We start from the raw sequence: 23,525 nt of genomic DNA, 5'->3' as shown, positions 1-23,525 counted from the left end.
AACAATCCCCACTCAGACCTCACAGTATCTTGTCGTCGACTACTACGGACGCCGAGACATACTCCATGGTAACTAATGGTCCCATATGGTCCAACCACCTTCATCTACATCTAGTCACTTCACCTGCTAGCTGCTGCTCTTCATACCATTGTATACTAAATGATTTCAAGATTCGAGCCGGAGACACCGACAGTAAGCCCCCTTTCGGGTGACTTCATCCAGTCTCTGGGCATCTCCAAGGGGTCTTGGATTCGGAACCTGCACCCAGTGTTTGCGCGTACGACGCAGTCTTGGTGAGTGCTGTCTCGTTCATTCGTCCAAGATACAGTGACCCCACCCCAGGCCTCATGGTTTGGGATGGACAAGCTACAACTCTCGTTCACCTTTGGCGTTTCTGGAGGGGACACTAACCAGGGCTCGGTACGTGAAGAATATTGTTAAACACGTTCTTTTATCGTTCTTGCAACAAGAAGGTGAAGTGTTGCACCAACAGGATAATGCTCACCCACACACTGACCGTGAAAATCAACGTGCTCTGCAAGATTTGCAGCAACTTCCCTGGGCAGCACGATTCCCGGACTTGTCTCCAATCGAGCACGTGTGGGATATCATGGGACGAGAAGTGACTCATGCCACTCATCAACCGTGATGGCTGGGTGTTGTGTGCTGTCCTTAGGTTAGTTAGATTTAAGTAGTTCTAAGTTCTATGGGACTTATGACCACAGCAGTTGAGTCCCATAGTGCTCAGGGCCATTTGAACCATTTTTGAACCACTCATCAACCAACAACTCTTACAGAACTACGTGATAGGTTGAGCAGGCGTGGTATAATGTATCCCAGGACAGTATTCGACATCTGAATGATTGACTCGATGCAGGAGTCAGTACCTGCGCTGCAACCAGTGGGGGCTGTGCTATGTACTTATATAGGTTACCAGCATGAGTCGACACCTGGTACTTCAGTACCGCTCGCGCTATTGATCTGTAAATGTAATCATTTCATGTACCCCATACGCACTGTTGCAACGATAAGTCTTGAGTCAATTGGAAACCTCTAAAAGGCTGTACAAATTTTTTCCGGCAGTGTATAAACAGCTGTAGTCTACGTTCAAGTTACTTACGGGAATGGTCGGCTGCATTTCCTTAAAGTATCTGCACGTTGTATACGCCGGTAGAAACTTATGCCTCACAACTGTAATCTATACGGTACTGCAGTGCCTGTATTATTTCAAATTACGATGCGAAGTTCCTTCAGACACGCATGCATGGTTGGGAGTACAAGTACAGGTTGCAGACACATGGTTGACGACATATGGGAGTTTGGACCTGGCAGTCAGTCTTGCTCGGATAGCCTGAAGGCAAGGCGACCGTTCACGATAAGAGAGAAATTCGGGTTCTAGTCCCGGTCCGGCACAAATTTTCATTGTCGTCATTTTATTATACAGCTGATGGTAATCTATATCGCAACTGCGAATACATTTCATGTACTCTATGTTTACAAGCTGAAATATCTCTCGGTCCTAGTGAAACAGCGCTGTTTCCGGTTACTTATTAGACATGATTTTCTGGTACGCGCGTGCAGGTGATGACTATAGGGAAGTGAACAGGTACATGTATACACACAGAACCGTGAGTTTCCACCATACTGGAACCTATCTAGAGTAGCTGCAGTAGTGTGCAAATTAATTGGGTCAAATCGATTAAACTTAACTGCGCACACTTTGCACATTTATTAGTATATATGCCCGCATCTCGTGGTCGTGCGGTAGCGTTCTCGCTTCCCACGCCCGGGTTCCCGGGTTCGATTCCCGGCGGGGTCAGGGATTTTCTCTGCCTCGTGATGGCTGGGTGTCGTGTGATGTCCTTAGGTTAGTTAGGTTTAAGTAGTTCTAAGTTCTCTGGGACTGATGACCATAGATGTTAAGTCCCATAGTGCTCAGAGCCATTATTAGTATATGCATAATACAGTGTAGCTTACTGAATATTAACAATTAATGTTTCCTTCTTTTGTTATAATGAGCTTCTGAACACGTTGCATCATAAATTCGACCAGGTTTGAGCTAATGGTTGATAGTTCGTCGCCGGCCGAAGTGGCCGTGCGGTTAAAGGCGCTGCAGTCTGGAACCGCAAGACCGCTACGGTCGCAGGTTCGAATCCTGCCTCGGGCATGGATGTTTGTGATGTCCTTAGGTTAGTTAGGTTTAACTAGTTCTAAGTTCTAGGGGACTAATGACCGCAGCAGTTGAGTCCCATAGTGCTCAGAGCCATTTGAACCATTTTTGATAGTTCTTCGTCATGAAACCACATATTTATCAGTTTTACTAACATGCATTTTGTTGAACAGTCCATATCATAAGACGCCTTTTTACAGTACTCCAGAGATTCTCGATGGCATTACATTGGTTACAGCTAACAAACTTCAATTCCTTGTAAAATCTGAGCTTGCCTCAATTAATTTGCGCACTACTGCATGTGGTTCCAACATACTGGAGTCGCAACTCACTTTGTAACGCCTGCGACGGGCGTTCCCTGAAAAGTGGATAGGAAGAGCAGCGACTGTTTCGTGACAAGGGTGTTCGACTGCTCTGTTGCCACTTGATTTCTTGTTGAGTGGTTTGTACAATGACGTCAGGCATACATACAAGCTATAGGATGCAACTGTGTTATGAGTGTAGCATCTTGTGCAGGTTGCGGATATAGATAAAATTATTTCGTGGTAATGAGGCAGGGTTGTAGCCTATCCTCAATGATTCTCAATTTATGCATAGAGCAAGCAGTAAAGGAAACCAATGAGAAATTTCGAAAGGGAATTAAACTTTAGGGAGACTAAATAAAAACTTTTAAGGTTTGCCACGTTCATCGTAATTCTGTCAGAGGCGACAAAGGAGTTCGAAGAGTAGTTGAATGGAATTGATACTGTCTTGAAAAGTTTTATAAGATGGACATCAACAAAAGTAAAACAAGGGAAAATGGAATGAATTAAATCAGGCTACGCTGCGGGAATGAGGATAGAATACGAGTCACTGAAAGGAGTAGAACTGGTTTGCTGTTTGGGCAACAAAATAATTGACGATGACCGAAGTAGAGAGAATATACGAGTAACATACGGATTGGATACAGCAAGTAAATCATTTCCGAAAAACAGGACTTTCTTAAAAATGTAATAAAACGTTCGAACTTTAGGAAGTCCTTTCTGAAGGTAATGTTCTGGAGTTTAATTTTGTGCGAAAGTGGAACGTGGAAGTTAAAAAAAAATATTCTTACGGGAGCATTGGTTGGGAGTCCCTCCAGAGGAATGTTTAGCCGCTGGGTTAAAGTCTTTTAAAGAATGCCACTCAGGCGACTTGTGTGCTCCTAACCTATCTCATTAATCTTACGGGGAAAGGGAAGCTACAGTATTACGTCAAATTGGAGCCACGTTTCCTGACGTGTCCTCACGTGACTTAGAGGTGAAGGCAGACTTAGAAGTTTAAGCTCTGACCAGGGTTCGATTCCACGACCATTCAGTTCCCGGGCATGAGTTTTATCACTAGATCACCAAAGTCGACATAACTGGATGATAATTTATATAGCAATAGAATAGAATCTTTTGAAATGTGATGCTACAGAATAACAGTAGAGATTAGATGGGCAGATCGACTAACTAATGAAGATGTCCTGGCGTCGTGGTGTAACTAGTCTCAAAGAAGGGATCGGTTGATAAGACACATCCTGAGGCATCAAGAAATCGTCAGTTTTGTTATGGAGGGAAGTGTGGGTGGTAAACTTGCAAAGGGCAAGCAAGCAGGTTGAAATGGATGTAAAGTACTGTAATTATAGAGATATCAAGAGTCCTGCACAGGATGGAGGTTCTTGGAGAGCTGCATCAAACGAGTCTTCAAACTGAAGTTCGAACTGAAGAACTAAAGCTCGAACTGAAGTTCGAACTGAAGTTCGAACCGAAGACGAAAGTAAAAAGACAACTTACGTTTTTATCCCAGTCAGAAAAAGACGGTAAATTAAAAAAATTCATCGTTTTTGCCTGTAACTTTCGACTGAGTTGTTTCTAGATCAGACTTCTTCATTTCACATTAGCTCTTAACAGTGGGTGCACTCGCATGTCATTAGTTTTGTTATGATGAATGATGGTCAGTAAGTAAGCATCTGTATGTGCAACAATGTTAGCTGCCCCCCTAACTGTCCTACACAGGCGCAATGTTACTGCCGAGTGGTGTGTGCGGAGGGGTGTGGACATGAATGCAAATCAATTCATCGTGCTATTGAAGTAGCTATACATTGTAAAACGTGTGCATTATATAAAATATATTTTATGTTCAATGATGTAAAAAAGATTTTCTATTCCTTGCTTTAGCCTTGTAGGGTTGGACTGTTTAATTTTTTGCTTTTTGAGGTACAATGTAGCCTATGTTCTTCCTCAGGGTTTCACCCTTCTCCATACCAAATTTCATCAAAATAGGTTCAACGATTTCGTCATGAAAACGCAACAGGCAGAGCTATTTTCGCATTTATAATATTAGCATGGAACTACGGATTAAACACGTTGAGAACTGTAGATGCATTGAATTCTTTAGGTTGAATCGTGCTATGTACAATATATCAATCAATAAAAGCATTTTTACAAATATGACAAAGTTCAAAAGTCAAAGAGTAAGTAGCTTTCTCAGCAAGTAAATATTTTTCCCTAATGCGCTTTGTATTCCTCAAATCATCTTGTACACTTTCTTAAGTGGACTATGTTCTTCTTCATGATTCAAACCACCCCACACTAAATTTCATCAGAGTAAGTTCAGCGGTTTAGTCGTGAAAATGTAATAGATGATTTTGCATTTATAATATTAGTATGGATGAATACTTATTCCCTTCTACATCATCGTGATACGTTCGCATCATCATCACAGAAACGCCCTGTATATTTCATATTATTATTCCTATTCTTCGTTTATCTGTGTCGTGGTGTGGAGTCCACCCCCGAGCTAACAGATGTTCGATAGTTACATGTGGTGGAGCCTGTTATATGCAAATTTCTCGTGATTATACACTGTCTGTACGCATCAAAATGCCGACACACATGGAAATATAGCCATATCCAAAACACGAGTGGTACCAAAAAAGCAATGCAGGGGACAGGGTTCGATCCATCCAAGAGAGGAGTGCAATATTAACTCTAAGCAAGTATATAGATTTTCTGATATGAAGCAATGGAAACGAAGATGAACTGAATCAGTCAATACTCGAGTTTTTACGTATTTTGTATTGGAAATAATTTACCAACAAAAGAGAAAATCAATTGCATCAAACGACATTCGGCCTGAAGCAGGTTACTGACAGAGTGCCCAGAACGTGTGACATAAACAATTCGTAAACACTCTGAGAACTACGTAATTAACAAATTACCCACTCTTGTATAAAATAGTTATTTATCTGTGTTTAACGAAACATATTTGAGCAACGTTTCGTTTATTTGATTATGCTAAGTTATTGTGCGTTGCTGTCTCTGCATTGAAATGTTATTCAAACTGTGTGCAGCATGTGTCTAAAACACAACTGTTCGTCTGTTGTAGATTGGTTTTATCTGCTGTGGAACATTGTGTCGGTTGATGTCAGTTTCCTATATACTGAGAATTTATGTTATCGATTTTTGTTTCCTGTTACGAGGCATAGGAAATTAGGTTTCTTGTTTGTTTCTGTTTCAATTGTGAAACGCATTTTGTTGATATCTCTGTATAGCAGCTATGTTCTGAAGCGTGATTCATTGTTATCGACATTAGAAAAATTACAACCATTGTCATTAGAGTAACTACTGATGCAGAAGTTTCTAACCTTTCTTAGACTATTACCGATGAGTGCGATCAGCTATTGGCTAGTATCCACCACGCTCCCCATCTTCCCCCTCCACCCCCCCCCCCCCCCATAAAAAAACACACACACACCATCAACAACATTATCGCCTAACTAAACTTTAGAATGAAACAGAATTTTCTTTGAACGCTTTTAATTTGTAAATGATGGAAGATAAACGATACGTAGTTTCAGTAGGTGTCTTATTAAGCCCCGAAATTGAGAGTCAATGAGACAATTGGTACCGCTTAATTCTAACAACATTTTATTGGTATTTATAAAAAGATGAATTAATTATTAGTGCATCGCGAGTGCTACCACAACACCTTATAAAGAAAGCTAACTATCCACTATGATGGTAGATACTCATTACAAAATGTACTTCCTCTGCAGCACTTCTCTCCCTAGTGACGCTTACTTCCCTCACACCCTGCAACGCCATTTTAAAATCAACCAAGCCAAAGACTGTAGATTACACCTACTTCTCGTGTATCACTAGATTCCTGGACTCCTTACTCCTGGAATGATAAAAATTTGAAGACTTTAGGCTGCCATTGCTTTGCGTCTGACCACGTAGTAGCCATTACATAATTACAACCATTTTCTGATCCCAGTTAAATCGTCTACTTTAGAGAAGTGAATAATGAAGCAGTTTCTGGTTCATTGCGGGAACTACATACAACTCGGAGAACGCTGAGATATTTAAGCATATATGTATAAATTTTACTGTCACAGATGGAGATACAAAGTTTGTGTGCAGCAGGTGAACTATGTGAGGAACAAGGAAGATGTTCATACATTCGTTTCACTATCTGTAGCCTCCACCACATTGCCTCATGCGTTAATGGTAGTATTTGAAAGAAAAAAAAATTTAGTTATTGGTGACTTATGTAATCAGTATTACGTTTTACGGAACAGTGATGATAATAATAAGGATGTTTTGAAAATCTACATCTACATCTACATCTATACTCCGCGAGCCACCTTACGGTGTGTGGCGGAGGGTACTTATTGTACCACTATCTGATCCCCCCTTCCCTGTTCCATTCACGAATTGTGCGTGGGAAGAACGACTGCTTGTAAGTCTCCGTATTTGCTCTAATTTCTCGGATCTTTTCGTTGTGATCATTACGCGAGATATATGTGGGCGGTAGTAATATGTTGCCCATCTCTTCCCGGAACGTGCTCTCTCGTAATTTCGATAATAAACCTCTCCGTATTGCGTAACGCCTTTCTTGAAGTGTCCGCCACTGGAGCTTGTTCAGCATCTCCGTAACGCTCTCGCGCTGACTAAATGTCCCCATGACGAATCGCGCTGCTTTTCGCTGGATCATGTCTATCTCTTCTATTAATCCAACCTGGTAAGGGTCCCATACTGATGAGCAATACTCAAGAATCGGACGAACAAGCGTTTTGTAAGCTACTTCTTTCGTCGATGAGTCACATTTTCTTAGAATTCTTCCTATGAATCTCAACCTGGCGCCTGCTTTTCCCACTATTTGTTTTATGTGATCATTCCACTTCAGATCGCTCCGGATAGTAACTCCTAAGTATTTTACGGTCGTTACCGCTTCCAATGATTTACCACCTATGGCATAATCGTACTGGAATGGATTTCTGCCCCTATGTATGCGCATTATATTACATTTATCTACGTTTAGGGAAAGCTGCCAGCTGTCGCACCATTCATTAATCCTCTGCAGGTCTTCCTGGAGTACGTACGAGTCTTCTGATGTTGCTACTTTCTTGTAGACAACCGTGTCATCTGCAAATAGCCTCACGGAGCTACCGATGTTGTCAACTAAGTCATTTATGTATATTGTAAACAATAAAGGTCCTATCACGCTTCCTTGCGGTACTCCCGAAATTACCTCTACATCTGCAGATTTTGAACCGTTAAGAATGACATGTTGTGTTCTTTCTTCTAGGAAATCCTGAATCCAATCACAAACCTGGTCCGATATTCCGTAAGCTCGTATTTTTTTCACTAAACGTAAGTGCGGAACCGTATCAAATGCCTTCCTGAAGTCCAGGAATACGGCATCAATCTGCTCGCCAGTGTCTACGGCACTGTGAATTTCTTGGACAAATAGGGCGAGCTGAGTTTCACATGATCTCTGTTTGCGGAATCCATGTTGGTTATGATGAAGGAGATTTGTATTATCTAAGAACGTCATAATACGAGAACATAAAACATGTTCCATTATTCTACAACAGATTGACGTAAGCGAAATAGGCCTATAATTATTCGCATCTGATTTATGACCCTTCTTGAAAATGGGAACGACCTGCGCTTTCTTCCAGTCGCTAGGTACTTTACGTTCTTCCAGAGATAGTTCAGTTTCGAGACCCAAACACTACTGAATCATTTTTTCTTTTTTTTACCCCTCAGAAAATTTCATTTTACCCCTCAGGGGGTAATTACTCCAGGTTAGGAACCATTGTACTAATGGAACTGTAGTTTCCTTGTAGTTATTAAGTTTACTTTTCTTTGCAGGCAGAAATGGGCATGCGAATCCCACTTTCTTTCCACTTCAAGCCACGACTGAGGCTTAATTGTTTCACGCTCGCCAGTATCTTGTCTATATCTCCTCACAACGAATATTCTTCTGCATTTCTTGTACCACTGTAATTTCAGAAAGCCTTAACTCTGCGATGTCGTCTCCTTCAATTCCTTAAGTGGGGACCACCTTGTGCGCGCGAAATCCTGGCCAGCCCTGACCTATGCCGCTTTTTGGAAATGTGTATCAGTATTGACAGTACTCTTCGCCTCAGGCAGATGCGAAATTGTCAGACGTTCTCCTGCAGATTGCCCAGAGACATGTCTCAGAACTGTAATGTGGAATCCTTGTCCGCACATTACGAAAAACTGACTCTTATTTTCTACCAAGCAGTCTTATCTGAAATGTTGCCAAAACCACACATATCATCTGCATCTATTTTTCTTGCGGGATATACGTTCCTTAGGACTGACAGCCCAAACAAGCGCGGCGGAGATGTCAGTGCGTATACAGAATCTTACCTCAAACCCAAGGTCGTTAGCACGTTGAACCATTATGAAGAAAGACAGGCAGAACTTATGTCCATTGCAATAAGTATACAGAGCCGAAAGTGTTTAGCTAGGGTTTTATCTAAACGTCCAAAAAATCCGCTCAGTGCCTTCCTTTCAGTCAGAATCGCATTCATTTTAGGGCCCGACCATTCTCACATTACAACCAACACACCGCATGACGCACAGACACATTCTTATAGATGTAATCGCAACTAGAAAGGAACGCTAAACGTATAATGCGAGACGTCTAACAACTGGACTGCTCAGAAACCAAATTAACTCAAATAATCAGAATAAACCATACCTGAATGCAAAATCCATGAACTTAGTGATAAGTTCACAGCTCTCTGCGATACACACTCCTATACGTACGACCCGTATAAGAAAAAGCCGTCCTCCTTGGCAGTTACGTCTGAAACTTACTGGCAGATTAAAACTGTGACCGAGACCGAGAGTCGAACTCAGGACCTTTGCCTGTCACAAGTAATTGCTCTACCAACCAAGCATGACTCAGGACCCGTCCTTACAGATTTAGTTCCTCGGGTACCTCGTCTCCTACCTTCCAAATTTCAAAGCAATGCTTCTGCGAAACTTGCAAGACTAGCACTTCTGGAAGAAAGAATACGGCGGAGACATGGCTTAGCCACAGCTTAGGGAATGTTCCCATGGTAAAATTTTCATTTTGGAGTGGAGTGTGTGCTGACATGGAACTACGTGGCAGATTAAAAGTGGCGGACGTAGCGCTGAGAGGACGTGTCCTGAGTCTTGCTGGTGTAGCTTAGTTGGTAGAGCACTTGCCTGCGAAAGGCAAAGGTCTAGTGTTCGAGTCTCGGTCCGCCACAAAGTTTTAATCTGCCAGTAGCTTTCATATTAGCGCACACTCCGCTGCAGAGTGAACATTTCATTCTGACTTATGTCTAATGATGAACAACAGGGACCCTGCACATACACATTTCAAGGCAATTCCGAAACAAGAACACTACGGAGCATACAGACAGCTGCCAAACAGGGCAAACCAATGCATCTGCAGTGCCGAATTCAGGCACACGCGTTCCATCGCATGCAGTGATACGACACCCGCAGGTCTGTGGAAGAAGCTCCGTAGCTTGGGAGTCGGAAAAACAAAATCACAAATTGTTTTTCAGGTCTCAGCTGACGAAATAAGCCCCAAAGCTGCAAAGTACTGTCGTCCACAAGAATCACCAGACTACATTCTTAACCAAGACACTTTCCACCTAAAACACATTAAAAGAAAAACAACAACGAAACTCTCTTCTACAGAGATGGGCAACTATGCTTTCAGCATTGCAATGATCAAGAATGTTGTAGAACAGGCAAATTTAATTTTCTTCTCGTGAATGAAATATATTCCACGCCATGGAACTGAAGCTATCCCTAAGAACGAAAACTCGTAGTTACCTTGTGATTTCCGTCGAATCAGCATTTATCCTGTTTTACCCGAAGCCCTGGAATATATTGTTCACGACCAAGTTACTGAAAACTTGGGCAAATTCAACTTTTGTGACCAATATCAGTCCAGCTTCCGCAAACAGCATAACACAAACACAACATCCATTACGATAACTGATGGCCTGAAATAGGTATACCACGGATAAGCGAGAGGCCACAATATTGACATCACTAGACTTGAGCAGGAAGAGTTACCCGAGCATGACTCACTACCTGCCCCCATGATATTAAAAGCTTTTGTTATTGCCCCAAAGATTTTGTTTTCAAAGTAGTTTAGGAAGATATAAACTAGAAGGCCTCTTCCTTTGGTACAGTGGGTACCTTGTGCAGAAAATTTATTATAAATTTGTTCTCTGATTACTTTTAGTATGGTTGATACTTCCTGTATCTGTGTTTCTAGTTTAGTTTGACGCAGTTGTAACTGTTTTTCAGCTATGTTTATTGTTGTTTCTTATGATGACTGGGTGTTGTGTCGTCTTCATCATCATCATTCATCCCCATTACGGTCGGAGGAAGGCAACGGCAAACCACCTCCATTAGGACCTTGCCTAGTACGGCGGTAGGCGTCTCCCGCATCGTTCCCCTACGCTCTGTCAAGAAGCATGGGACTTCATTTCCATTTCCATTTTGATGGGTGATAGTACATTGCTGTGGCATTAGTTGAACGAGTGTATCTGATACAGGTAAGTTTGTGTCTTAAATTTAGAGATTAAGTAACTGATGTTTCTACGCATATGTTGTTTATGCGTAATGCTTTCGTAGGAAAGTGTGCACGTATCTTTACAAATGGTATATTAGAACCATTTAAAAATTTATCACCAATCTTATTGTGAGTACGTGTTTCTAGTTCAAGAGCTTTACATATTTTTGTGAAATCTTTGAATAGGGTTGCTTTCTAGTTGCATTCTTGCACATATATTTGAGTCTTTTAACTCTGCAGTTCTCTTATTATAGCTAATGGTGTTTCTGTTCTTAAATCCAAACCTCCAGATGTCAGACACTCAGTTCGGTATCAAACGTTGCATGTCGATAGAGTATCAACCAAAACACGGATTTAGTTCGTGCTGTGTGCTGTCGTCCTGTAGAACATGAGTAAACAGTAATTAACCAGAAGTAGGGAGCACGGGAAAAGCGTATTTGTGAGTGTTTCTGCAGTAGATCTCGCGTTGGGGCGTTGATAGAGCGTGAGGTCGACGTATCAAAGGACCTGCCAATCAAATTCCAAATATGAAATTTTTTTAAACTGTTTTTGCGTGAAACTGTTATATGGGAGAACATTCTTCTGACATATAAAAGGACTTTCGGAGTTTGCAGCAATGTTCCCTTGGCATTGGTTTCGCTTCGTTAGTTGAAAGTAGCAAACCTATGGAGTATATTCGTATAGATACATGTGATGTTCTGTCAGACAGGTGTTCTATATGGGTTTCCATCCTCTGTGTAATTTCATTAAGAATGGCAATTGTTTCGTTGCATTTCCTAGTTGACTGAGTGCTTTGTATTATGTGTTGTTGACTGACGTTTTGACAGATTGGTTTTATATTTCCTTTCTGAGACATGACATGTTGCTCCCATTTCATTTGACATAATTAAGGATAACATTGCTGGGTAAATATGTTTTGTTAAACTTGATGTCATATGTGGTGTGGTTGAGAATCGTTTTTATCTTCCCATACTTGTTGTAGAGCTTTGAGGAAAATGACTGGCAAGGCATTGCTGCAATCTTTCTGGATTATTAAGCTCTGTTCCTGTGCCAGTATAAAATTTGATTGGCAGGATCCACAAAACTTTTATTTGTTTGTGTTGACACGTCCACGTTTCATCACAGTTGTGATACACTTAGAGAAATACGTACACGGTATGAGATTTTCACTCTGCAGCGGAGTGTGCGCTGATATGAAACTTCCTGGCAGATTAAAACTGTGTGCCCGACCGAGACTCGAACTCGGAACCTTTGCCTTTCGCGGGCAAGTGCTCTACCAACTGAGCTACCGAAGCACGACTCACGGCCGGTACTCACAGCTGTACTTCTGCCAGTCCTCGTCTCCTACCTTCCAAACTTTACAGAAGCTCTCCTGCGAACCTTACAGAACTAGCACTCCTGAAAGAAAGGATATTGCGGAGACATGGCTTAGCCACAGCCTGGGGGATGTTTCCAGAATGAGATTTTCACTCTGCAGCGGAGTGTGCGCTGATATGAAACTTCCTGGCAGATTAAAACTGTGTGCCCGACCGAGACTCGAACTCGGGACCACTCCGCTGCAGAGTGAAAATCTCATTCTGGAAACATCCCCCAGGCTGTGGCTAAGCCATGTCTCCGCAGTATCCTTTCTTTCAGGAGTGCTAGTTCTGCAAGGTTCGCAGGAGAGCTTCTGTAAAGTTTGGAAGGTAGGAGACGAGGTACTGGCAGAAGTAAAGCTGTGAGTACCGGCTGTGAGTCGTGCTTCGGTAGCTCAGTTGGTAGAGCACTTGCCCGCGAAAGGCAAAGGTCCCGAGTTCGAGTCTCGGTCGGGCACACAGTTTTAATCTGCCAGGAAGTTTCACGTACACGGTGTTTCAGATAAGGCGTTTTTCTCTGTAACTTGCAGAATAATAAGTGAAAGGAATATTTATTTAGACAGATAGACACAAGAAACTTTACTCTTCCTGTGGAGTTTTGAACGTTGTTTTAGTTATTTTTCAGACAGTTGTAGCAACGAGTTATAATATTTTTAATAGAACATTATTTTTCTGTCGAGTAGCTGATGCGTTTAAACAAACTGTGTACAAATCAATTTAAATGAAATTTCTATCAATATTAGTTATGAAACTATAAATGTTCAAAGTTTTACGGATGGACGCAACATGCTGTACATAACTGTATGTATTCATATGGATATCAGAGTGACGGAATGTTCATTTAAGTGAGATGTTCAAGCGAGTGACCGTTTTTCTGAACGCAAAAGTTAGTGCGCCATCTAACAACCTACGTCGAGATGTAAAAGTGATGTGTTTAGAAGGCGCGCTAAGTTTCGCACTCAGGAAAATGGGCACTTGTTTGAAAATCTCACTTACATGAAAATTCCACCAACATAGAACATCCATCTGAACACAACCAGTTATGTACTCCCACGTTGCATCCACCACCAAAATTTTCAGTGTTTCTGTCTCCCTAAATAAAACTGACAGAAATTTCATTTAAACTTGTTTGTACACACTTGGTTGGAATGCATGAGCTACAGCACAAAAACAGTTTTATTCAATAATTATGAGTCGTTGCTGCAAACCTCTGGAAAATAACCAAACAAATGATGTGCATAAGTACGCAGAAAGAGTAACGTTTCTTACGTTTACCTATGTAAATAAATATTCCTTCCATTTATTATTTTGTAAGTTGCACAAAAACAACATGTTATGTAGAACACCCTCTATCCGTTGAAACGCATGAGACAATAATCAGAGAAAATAAGAAACTATGAAACAAATGCCTCTCCGGCAAACAGGCGGGCAAGCTAACGGGTAAGAGAGTGGACGATTGTCGATTAGGTTCCCTCTTAGCCTTTCGGACGTCACTATTGAAAGAGTTTGAGAGGATACAGGTTCGAATTCTGGTCTGAAATGGGTTTAATCTGTCAGCAAGTTTACGCTGCACAACGAGTTCCACCAGTGATCTGCCTTTTCGGCGTCTCTTAAGTAATCTCCGACAACAACATCTGTCGCTGTGGGCATGACGGCCGGAAAAAGGGTGATTAACTCGGCTTCTGATAATTTGTTTTTCTTCAGTGTGTTGAGGCCGGTAGTCAAAGACAAACTTCGCAGTCCTATCCAGATGCTACGTTCCTACAGTCTACTTTAAATAATAAATTTGTTAACATGTCGTCCAGATCCCTGTATCGATTAGCAAAATAACATATGTGTCCATAGAGGACAAAATCAGTCGAAGACGTTTGTTACATTTTTGAAACTCTACATCTATACTTACAGCTACATCTACATCTGCATATGTACTCTGCGAGCCCTTGTAAAAAGTGTGGTGCAGGGTTTCGCACCACTATTAGCTGTTTTGTGCCCTGTGCCATTCGCATATAGAGCGAAGGAGAAACGACGTTATGCTTTTACGCCCGCCCTAATCTCCCTTACCACAAGAGCTCTTTACCAACCTTGTGGTCAGCACGGAAGCTGTTTGCAGAGCATGCACTGCCGTTCATGGTGATCACACAAACTGTGTCCCGTGTTTTATAGTGGTCAGGGGACTATCATGACTCTTCTGGTGAATTGAGTGTAGTTTTGTCTTTGAATGCCGGCCGGAGTGGCCAAGAGGTTAAAGGCGCTACAGTCTGGAACCGCGCGACCGCCACGGTCGCAGGTTCGAATCCTGCCTCGGGTATGGATGTGTGTGATGTCCTTAGGTTAGTTAGGTTTAAATAGTTCTAAGTTCTAGGGGACTGATGACCTTAGAATTTAAGTCCCATAGTGCTCAGAGCCGTTTTTGTCTTTGAATAAAAGTGTTATGTCTGTCCATCTCATCGCTTGTTTCCCTCAGTTAGCTTCTGTACTACACTGTAGCAGTTCTCTTTCTATGTATGGTCCAAGCTTCACAGAATTATGTTACTTGCCAGTGACGCGTCATGCGAAAGTTACTTTCGTCCTTCAGTTTTCCACACCAGTGTATTTGCGGACCTACTCTCTATAATCGTATCTTGGTTAGTAGACGACAATGTAGGACAGTGTGAAATGTATTTTGGAAATCTAGGAGGGCGGAATCGATCTGTTCTTAAGCATCTACTGCTTGCTATATGTCATGACTTGTAAAGTGAGATTGCCGTTGTAATACCGGGTGGTTGTAGTTAAACTGCAGCTACTCGCGGATGCCCAGTGTGGGCTGTAGTTTTATGTGGCAGCGAAACTTGATTAATACGCTAAAACGTTAATGCCGAACGTATTTACGCTGGAAAAACAATTAGTTCCAATTGTGGCCACCAGATGCAAAGCTTTTATTAAAAATGAAACTCCTCCAGCTTTACTTAAGATTTTATATTTTTTTGGGTACTAGTTTCGACTTTGCGTCAACGCCATCTTCAGGCCCGTACACTTTGATCATTTCAACTTTGTGTGGCTGACAAGGGAACCTCCCCATCGCACCCCCCTCAGATTTAGCTATAAGTTGGAACAGTGGATAGGCCTTGAAAAACTGAACACAGACCAATCGAGAAAACAGGAAGAAGTTGTGTGGAACTATGAAAAAAATTAGCAAAATATACGAACTGAGTAGTCCACGTGCAACATATGCAGCGAAACTTGATTAATACGCTAAAACGTTAATGCCGAACGTATTTACGCTGGAAAAACAATTAGTTCCAATTGTGGCCACCAGATGCAAAGCTTTTATTAAAAATGAAACTCCTCCAGCTTTACTTAAGATTTTATATTTTTTTGGGTACTAGTTTCGACTTTGCGTCAACGCCATCTTCAGACCCGTACACTTTGATCATTTCAACTTTGTGTGGCTGACAAGGGAACCTCCCCATCGCACCCCCCTCAGATTTAGCTATAAGTTGGAACAGTGGATAGGCCTTGAAAAACTGAACACAGACCAATCGAGAAAACAGGAAGAAGTTGTGTGGAACTATGAAAAAAATTAGCAAAATATACGAACTGAGTAGTCCACGTGCAACATATGCAGCGAAACTTGATTAATACGCTAAAACGTTAATGCCGAACGTATTTACGCTGGAAAAACAATTAGTTCCAATTGTGGCCACCAGATGCAAAGCTTTTATTAAAAATGAAACTCCTCCAGCTTTACTTAAGATTTTATATTTTTTTGGGTACTAGTTTCGACTTTGCGTCAACGCCATCTTCAGGCCCGTACACTTTGATCATTTCAACTTTGTGTGGCTGACAAGGGAACTTCCCCATCGCACCCCCCTCAGATTTAGCTATAAGTTGGAACAGTGGATAGGCCTTGAAAAACTGAACACAGACCAATCGAGAAAACAGGAAGAAGTTGTGTGGAACTATGAAAAAAATTAGCAAAATATACGAACTGAGTAGTCCACGTGCAACATATGCAACTTCAAGGGTGACATTCAGCCAGGAGCGCCGTGGTCTTGTGGTTAGCGTGAGTAGCTACGGAATAAGAGGTCCACGGTTCAACTCCTCCCCCGAGTGAAAAATTTACTTCCTTTATTTTCGCAAAGTTATGATCTGTCCGTTCGTTCATTGACGTCTCTGTTCACTGTAATAAGTTTAGTTTCTGTGTTTTGCGACCGCACCGCAAAACCGTGCGATTAGTAGACGAAAGGACGTGCCTCTCCAATGGGAACTGAAAACATTTCATCGCAAGGTCATAGATCAACCGATTCCTCCACAGGAAAACACGTCTGATATATTCTATACGATACTGTTAACGGCATGTGCGTCACATGACAGTAATATGTTGTCGACCCACCTAACTTGCACGCTTGGCGAATGGGTAAAAAGATTCTTCTACCTCGCCCGATTTAGGTTTTCTTGTGGATGTGATTATCACTCCCAAAAAAGTGATCGCATCGGACGGACAGACGGACAGATAATAATTGTCTGAAAACAAAAAATTAAAATTTTCAGCCGCGGGAATACTTGAACCGTGGACCTCTTATTCCGCAGCTACTCACGCTAACCACAAAACCACGGCACTCCTGGCTGCACGTCACCCTTAAAGTTGTATATGTTGCACGTGGACTACTCAGTTCGTATATTTTGCTAATTTTTTTCATAGTTCCACACAACTTCTTCCTGTTTTCTCGATTGATCTGTGTTCAGTTTTTCAAGGCCTATCCACTCTGCCAACTTATAACTAAATCTGAGGGGGGTGCGATGGGGAGGTTACCTTGTGAGTACTAGAAGTAAAGGACAGGTACTTTATTTCAGTTTCTATAGCAATGTGTCACATCACCAATAACTTTAGTCTTAGCAGAATTCAGTGTGGCGGACTTCTAATACTCATCCAAACACAAATGATATCATCAAAGTGTACGGGTCTGAAGATGGTGGTGACGCAACGACGAAACTAATAGCCAAATGAATATGAAATCTTAAGTACTGATGGAGGAGTTTCATTTTTAATAAAAACTATATCAGCTGATGTCCCACCATCATCCAATTTAAATATGGATGTACGGAGATGCAAAGCTGGCTTTGTACAGAGTTTATCTGACGCTATCACATCCACGCTGTCATTTTCACGCCGTAACGTGAGTGAAGAGTATGGCTATTGAGAAAAGAGAGAATGAGCTGTTCGTGAAACCGTTTTATGCCAACGGCAGCAAATACAATGTTCCATCGACAGAATATCACCGACTGAAAGGCCTGAGGAGAGGATCGATGTCATTAAATGGCTTGAAAAGATCATAATAAAAATAGGAAACACGGGTGTTTGGTGTGGTACCTGGAAGAGGAAAGAGTCCTATCTCGGTGGAATTTATTGACGAGGTTCTTGTCACTGACCATGCATCATGTGCCCCGTGTACAGCTAGTGCTGGTGTAGTGTCACAAGAATTGTCCGCCCAAAGGTGAACAGTACGGGAAGTTTTGCGATCTATTTTAGGCTGATACAGATGGTGCTGAAAAATAAACCTCATGACCTGCAGCGACGTTCTGAATTTGCACTTCTGTTTCTGGCACGGTTCGAAGTTGATGACCTGTGGCTGGGCAATATTCTATGGAGTGACGAGGCGTATTTTACACTACAATATGCAGTGAACACACAGAAATGTCTAATTTAAGGTATTGTTAAATCACGTGTCGTGCACGAAGAGCAACTGCTATCACTGTATCTACTGTGTGGTGTGGATTCACAAGCAACTTTACTCTCGATCAGGTCTTCTTTGAAGAGAGTACACCCAGAGGACCTGTTATCTGTACCGTGACGTCTGCACATTGTCGGAACCCCCTTGTACAACATATGATTTCCGCTGTGGAAGAGGGCACCTTTTTTCATGCAAGACGGGGCAACTCCTCATGTCGCTCGTCCAATGAAAAATCTTATTGCAACCTTCCAGGAACGTGTTAACTTCAGAGGTTTTGCAGATACATGGCCTGCAAGATAACATGGTCTCAATCTATGCGACATTTGGTTCTGGGGATATCTCAAGCAACCCGTTTAGCTGGGACACGTTCGGTTTCTGCCTGATCTGAAGGTCAATATACAGGAACACGTTGCTCAGAATCCACCGAAACTGCTGCGAGCAACTGTTGATCATGTCGTTTTACGGACGCAGCATCTCGTCGACGTGTCCGGTGTTGACACTGAACAACCTCTGTAAGCGGCCGATAGCAACACAATCAACATTATGCTTTTCCCAACTTCTTTGATTTTTGCTGCCCACGTCCCGTTCCTAAAAGATTACATATGGAAACATTTTTGTACGTCTTTTTTGCATTCGCAGAGTCAGATTTGCACCTGATGGCCAAAACTGGAACTAATTTTTTCCAGCGGAAATCGGTTGCACATTAATACATTAGAGTATGTACTAAGTTTCACTGCCATACAATAATCACCATCCACATTAGACCTCTGTGAGTAGCTGCACTTCGGTTATAACCACCTGGCACAACGAGTAAAGAATTGTTAATTCTGTGTCACGTGTACCAATTACTTACTTCACAGTCCCAGATGGCTGTCATTTGGGAACCACTGAGAACAGAGCGCATTTTAAAGGATGTTTTATCCGTTCTGAATGGCCCATAATGTGATCCCCCACCAAACTTACTCCATAAAATGGCAGTGACATACACCGATGAGTCAAAACATTATGACCACTGCCCACCGCTAGGTTGCTTGCTGAGGACACGTGACATGGTAACAGAAGTATACAGGGTGTCTCAAGAGTAATGGTCAACATTCGGGGATATGACAGCAACGATAAAAAATGGTTCAAATGGCTCTGAGCACTGTGGGACTTAACTTCTGAGGTCATGAGTCCCCTAGAACTTAGAACTACTTAAACCTAACTATCCTAAGGACATCACACACACCCATGCCCGAGGCAGGATTCAGGAACGATCATTCAAAGCAAAAAAGTCTAGTAAACACGGGTCTAAAATACATAACTTAAGAGCTATTAGCACCGTCTTCTATACAGTGAAACATATGTCTTTTACTGCTAGCTCTTTGCTTTCCACATTTAGGTGGGAGGCTGTATGGACCAAAACAAGGAAAGACTGTCTATTAAACATGGGCTCTAAAATGCATACGCTAAGAGCTACAAACACTTATTCAGTAGAAGAGATGTGTTTAATAGCATCGAAAATGGACAAGTGCTCTTAGGTCTTAAGGTGGGCAGTTTGGAGCCCATGTTAGCTGACAGTTTTTTCTTGTTTTGGTACATGCTATCACGTCTCAAGCTGGGTAAAGCAGAGAGATTGCGGTTGAAGATGAAGAAGTGTTCATAGCTCTTGAGGTGTGCATTTTGGAGCTCACGTTTGCTAGACTTTTTTGCTTCGAATGACCGTGTCTGTAATATCCCGGAATATTGACCATTCCTCCTGGGACACCCTGTGTGAGCGGAGCAGAGACGAATGGGGAATCATTCGACTATAGGTGGCGCAAATGGGCTAAGCGACTTTGACAAAAAGCCAGATTGCTGTGCCCCCGTGACTGGGAGCGAGTATCTCGGAGGGCGAACCTGTTCTTCTGCTCGAGTGCTACTGTCATGAGCATCTATGTAAAGTGGTAGAAGAATGCTGAAACCACAAGTAGACGGCAAGAAGTTAAACGTCCATACATCGCCACAGAACGTAGAGATCGAAGGATTGTCCGCTCTCTGAGGCAGGATAGGCGGCGGTCTGCGGCAGATCTGACGACAGACCACAGTGCTGACGCAGGCAAAAGTGTTTCGGAGCACACCGCTGAACTCACGGTGTTGAACATGGTGTTCCTCAGCAGAGGAACCCTACGTGTTCCCATGTTGCCCCAACAACATCGTCAGTTACGATTACAGTGAGCACGGAATCATCGTGATTGGACCGCGGATCAATGAAACCGTGTCGCCTGGTCGGATGAACCCCGTTTATTTTAAACCAGGCCAATGGTTGTGTCCAGATGCGCCGTCATCCAGGCGAACGGCCCCTCTAACATGCAACGCGCCACGGACTCAGGCCGATGGGAGTAGTGGGGAATTCATCTGGGCATCCACGAGACCTGTGTTACTAGCAGGAGGCACCATGACACCAGTGGATTACGTGAACGTTATTAGGGACCACCTGTAACTCCTTACGATTTATGTCTTCCTCAATAGCGGCAGCACCTTCCAAAAAGATGTCAGTGCCACAAAGCCAGAAACGTGCTGCAATGGTTTTAGGAGTGTGACAGTGGACTCACGTTAATTTCATGGCCATTAAATTCGGCTTGTCTGAATCCGATGAAACCCAACTGGGACGTTATCGGGCGTTAGCTCGGCGCCCACGAATCAGCCGCCCGTAAATTACGGGAAGTGTGTGCCCTGTGCGTAGGCATCTGGTGCTACAAATCTTTGGAAAGCTAGCAAGTACATATCGAATCCACGGCACGCAGAATGACCGCTGAATTGCGTTCCAGAGGTGGACCAATGTGCGTTTAAGCAGGTGGTCACAATGTTTTGGCTCATCAGTGTACAGAAGGCGACGAACCAGATACTGTTTTGTAAAAAACAGTATCCTAATGTGCTGCAGCCACAGTGGCATCGTCAAATGTTAAATGCAAAATCAGCACCACCATCGTCGAATATATATAAATAACAGCATATGCACGAGTTTAGACAAGAAGAGAATAGAAGCTTTCGAAATGTGGTGCTACAGAAGGATGCTGAAGATTAGATGGGTAGATCACATAATGTGGTGCCATCGCCAGACACCACACTTGCTAGGTGGTAGCCTTTAAATCGGCCGCGGTCCGGTAGTATACGTCGGACCCGCGTGTCGCCACTGTCAGTGATTGCAGACCGAGCGCCACCACACGGCAGGTCTAGAGAGACGTCCTGGCACTCGCCCCAGTTGTACAGCCGACTTTGCTAGCGATGCTACACTGACAAATACGCTCTCATTTGCCGAGACGATAGTTAGCATAGCCTTCAGATACGTCATTTGCTACGACCTAGCAAGGCGCCATTACCAGTTTATATTGAGCATATTAATGTACAGTCAAGAGCGATGTACTCCAATTATGGATTAAAGTTAAGTATTACAGCAACTGCGTCCGTTTTTCTAAGTTCTCATTTCTCTGACCTGTTCCAGACCTCACGCCAGTCTGCGTGTAATTAAACGCGTGCATTTCGGCCTCCTCTAGCAATACGGTGTTGGCTCTTCTGCCAACACAGCACATAACTAATGAGGAGGTATTGATTAGAATTGGGGAGAAGAGAAATTTGTGGCACAAATTGACTAGAAGAAGGGATCTCTTGGTAGGACACATTCTGAGGCATCAAGGAATCGCCAACTTAGTATTGGAGGACAACGTGGAGGGTAAAAATCGTAGAGGGAGACCAGGAGATGAATACACTAAACAGATTCAGAAGGATGATGAAGAAGCTTGCACAGGATTGAGCAGCACGGAGAGCTGCATCAAACCAGTCTCTGGACTGAAGACCACAACAGCAACAAACATGCACGAGTCATGTTGTCAGTAGCACTACTGACACTGTTTTTATAAAACACGGATCTGAAGATGGTCATTATAGACCGAAACCGGTAATCTGTGAACAAAACGTTTGTGACCATACATGTAAATTAAAGGAAATTTATTCTATATACGGGCCACTGTTTTATTCGCGACAATGTCGCAGCTTGTGAAAGATAAAAGGGTACCGCCTCAGAAAGGAACAATAACGAAAGGGAGCTTTTGCCAGTAAAGTGGCGGCGCGGCTGACCTGCGTGGCGAAGTAGGAGTCTGTGGTGTCAGAGCTGGAGTCGGTGCGTGAGCACTCGTAGCTGGAGGCGGCCAGCTGCGCCTCGCGGTGCATCTGCTCGTTCTTCAGCTGCTGCTGCTTGGCCAGCTCCCGCTGCTCGCGCTCCCGCCGTTCGTTGCGCTGCGCACAAAGGAACACAGTCGGTAACGTAACAACAACAAAGTACATGTCTACACGCCGAACAGTTTAAAACTTTTTATGACATTGTATACTGGTAAAAATCGATATTATGTTGAACCGATACTGAATTATAAAAGAAAGCTTATCTTACCATGATATACAGTAAAGTCACATTAACGTGAACACCGGCTATTCTCGACGTTAACGTGCAATAATCACTCACGTACGGCAGGTGAGAACACTTGGAGTGGAAGCTATATAAAACGTGTCGGGGAGACGTGGAAAACAGTGTAGTCGTTGTCGTAATGCGGAAACGGAGCTATTTATCTGACGCCCAAAAGGGTCTGATCGTTGGCTTTCGGGCCAAGGGTGGAAGCATTTCCGAAACGGCTAAGTCTGTAAAATGTTCGCGTGCCACCGTGTTTAAAGTATACCGTGCCTGACAAAATAGCGCTATCCAAAACCGGCGCCGAGGCAACTGTGATACACCACAGCCAATATACGAGTGTCCAAGGAATATAAAAGCAACTGGAATCACTCAACAGAGGAAAGTCCACTGGACTTGACGGGATACCAATTCGATTCTACACAGAGTACGCGAAAGAACTTGCCCCCCCTTCTAACAGCCGTGTACCGCAAGTCTCTAGAGGAACGGAGGATTCCAAATGATTGGAAAAGAGCACAGGTAGTCCCAGTCTTCAAGAAGGGTCGTCGAGCAGATGCGCAAAACTATAGACCTATATCTCTGACGTCGATCTGTTGTAGAGTTTTAGAACATGTTTTTTGCTCGAGTATCATGTCGTTTTTGGAAACCCAGAATCTACTATGTACGAATCAACATGGATTCCGGAAACAGCGATCGTGTGAGACCCAACTCGCTTTATTTGTTCATGAGACCCAGAAAATGTTAGATACAGGCTCTCAGGTAGATGCTATTTTTCTTGACTTCCGGAAGGCGTTCGATACAGTTCCGCACTGTCGCCTGATAAACAAAGTAAGAGCCTATGGAATATCAGACCAGCTGTGTGGCTGGATTGAAGAGTTTTTAGCAAACAGAACACAGCATGTTGTTATCAATGGAGAAACGTCTACAGACGTTAAAGTAACCTCTGGCGTGCCACAGGGGAGTGTTATGGGACCATTGCT

The 23,525-nt window shown here is 42.9% G+C and overlaps 1 protein-coding gene across 1 annotated transcript in view; it reads right to left on the bottom strand.

The window, feature by feature from the left end:
• Window positions 1–23,525, bottom strand: part of LOC126234906 (voltage-dependent T-type calcium channel subunit alpha-1G) — a 790,867-nt gene that overhangs the window by 209,131 nt on the left and 558,211 nt on the right. The window contains exon 17 of the mRNA XM_049943646.1: window positions 22,221–22,379. Within this exon, the coding sequence (XP_049799603.1) occupies window positions 22,221–22,379 (159 nt within the window). The remainder of the gene's footprint in view (window positions 1–22,220; window positions 22,380–23,525) is intronic.

The sequence above is a fragment of the Schistocerca nitens genome, chromosome 2, assembly GCF_023898315.1.
Source record: "Schistocerca nitens isolate TAMUIC-IGC-003100 chromosome 2, iqSchNite1.1, whole genome shotgun sequence".
In the NCBI taxonomy this organism is placed as follows: Eukaryota; Metazoa; Arthropoda; class Insecta; order Orthoptera; family Acrididae; genus Schistocerca; species Schistocerca nitens.
Note: the sequence above shows the minus strand (reverse complement) of the source record. Positions and strands in the feature narration are given on the sequence as shown.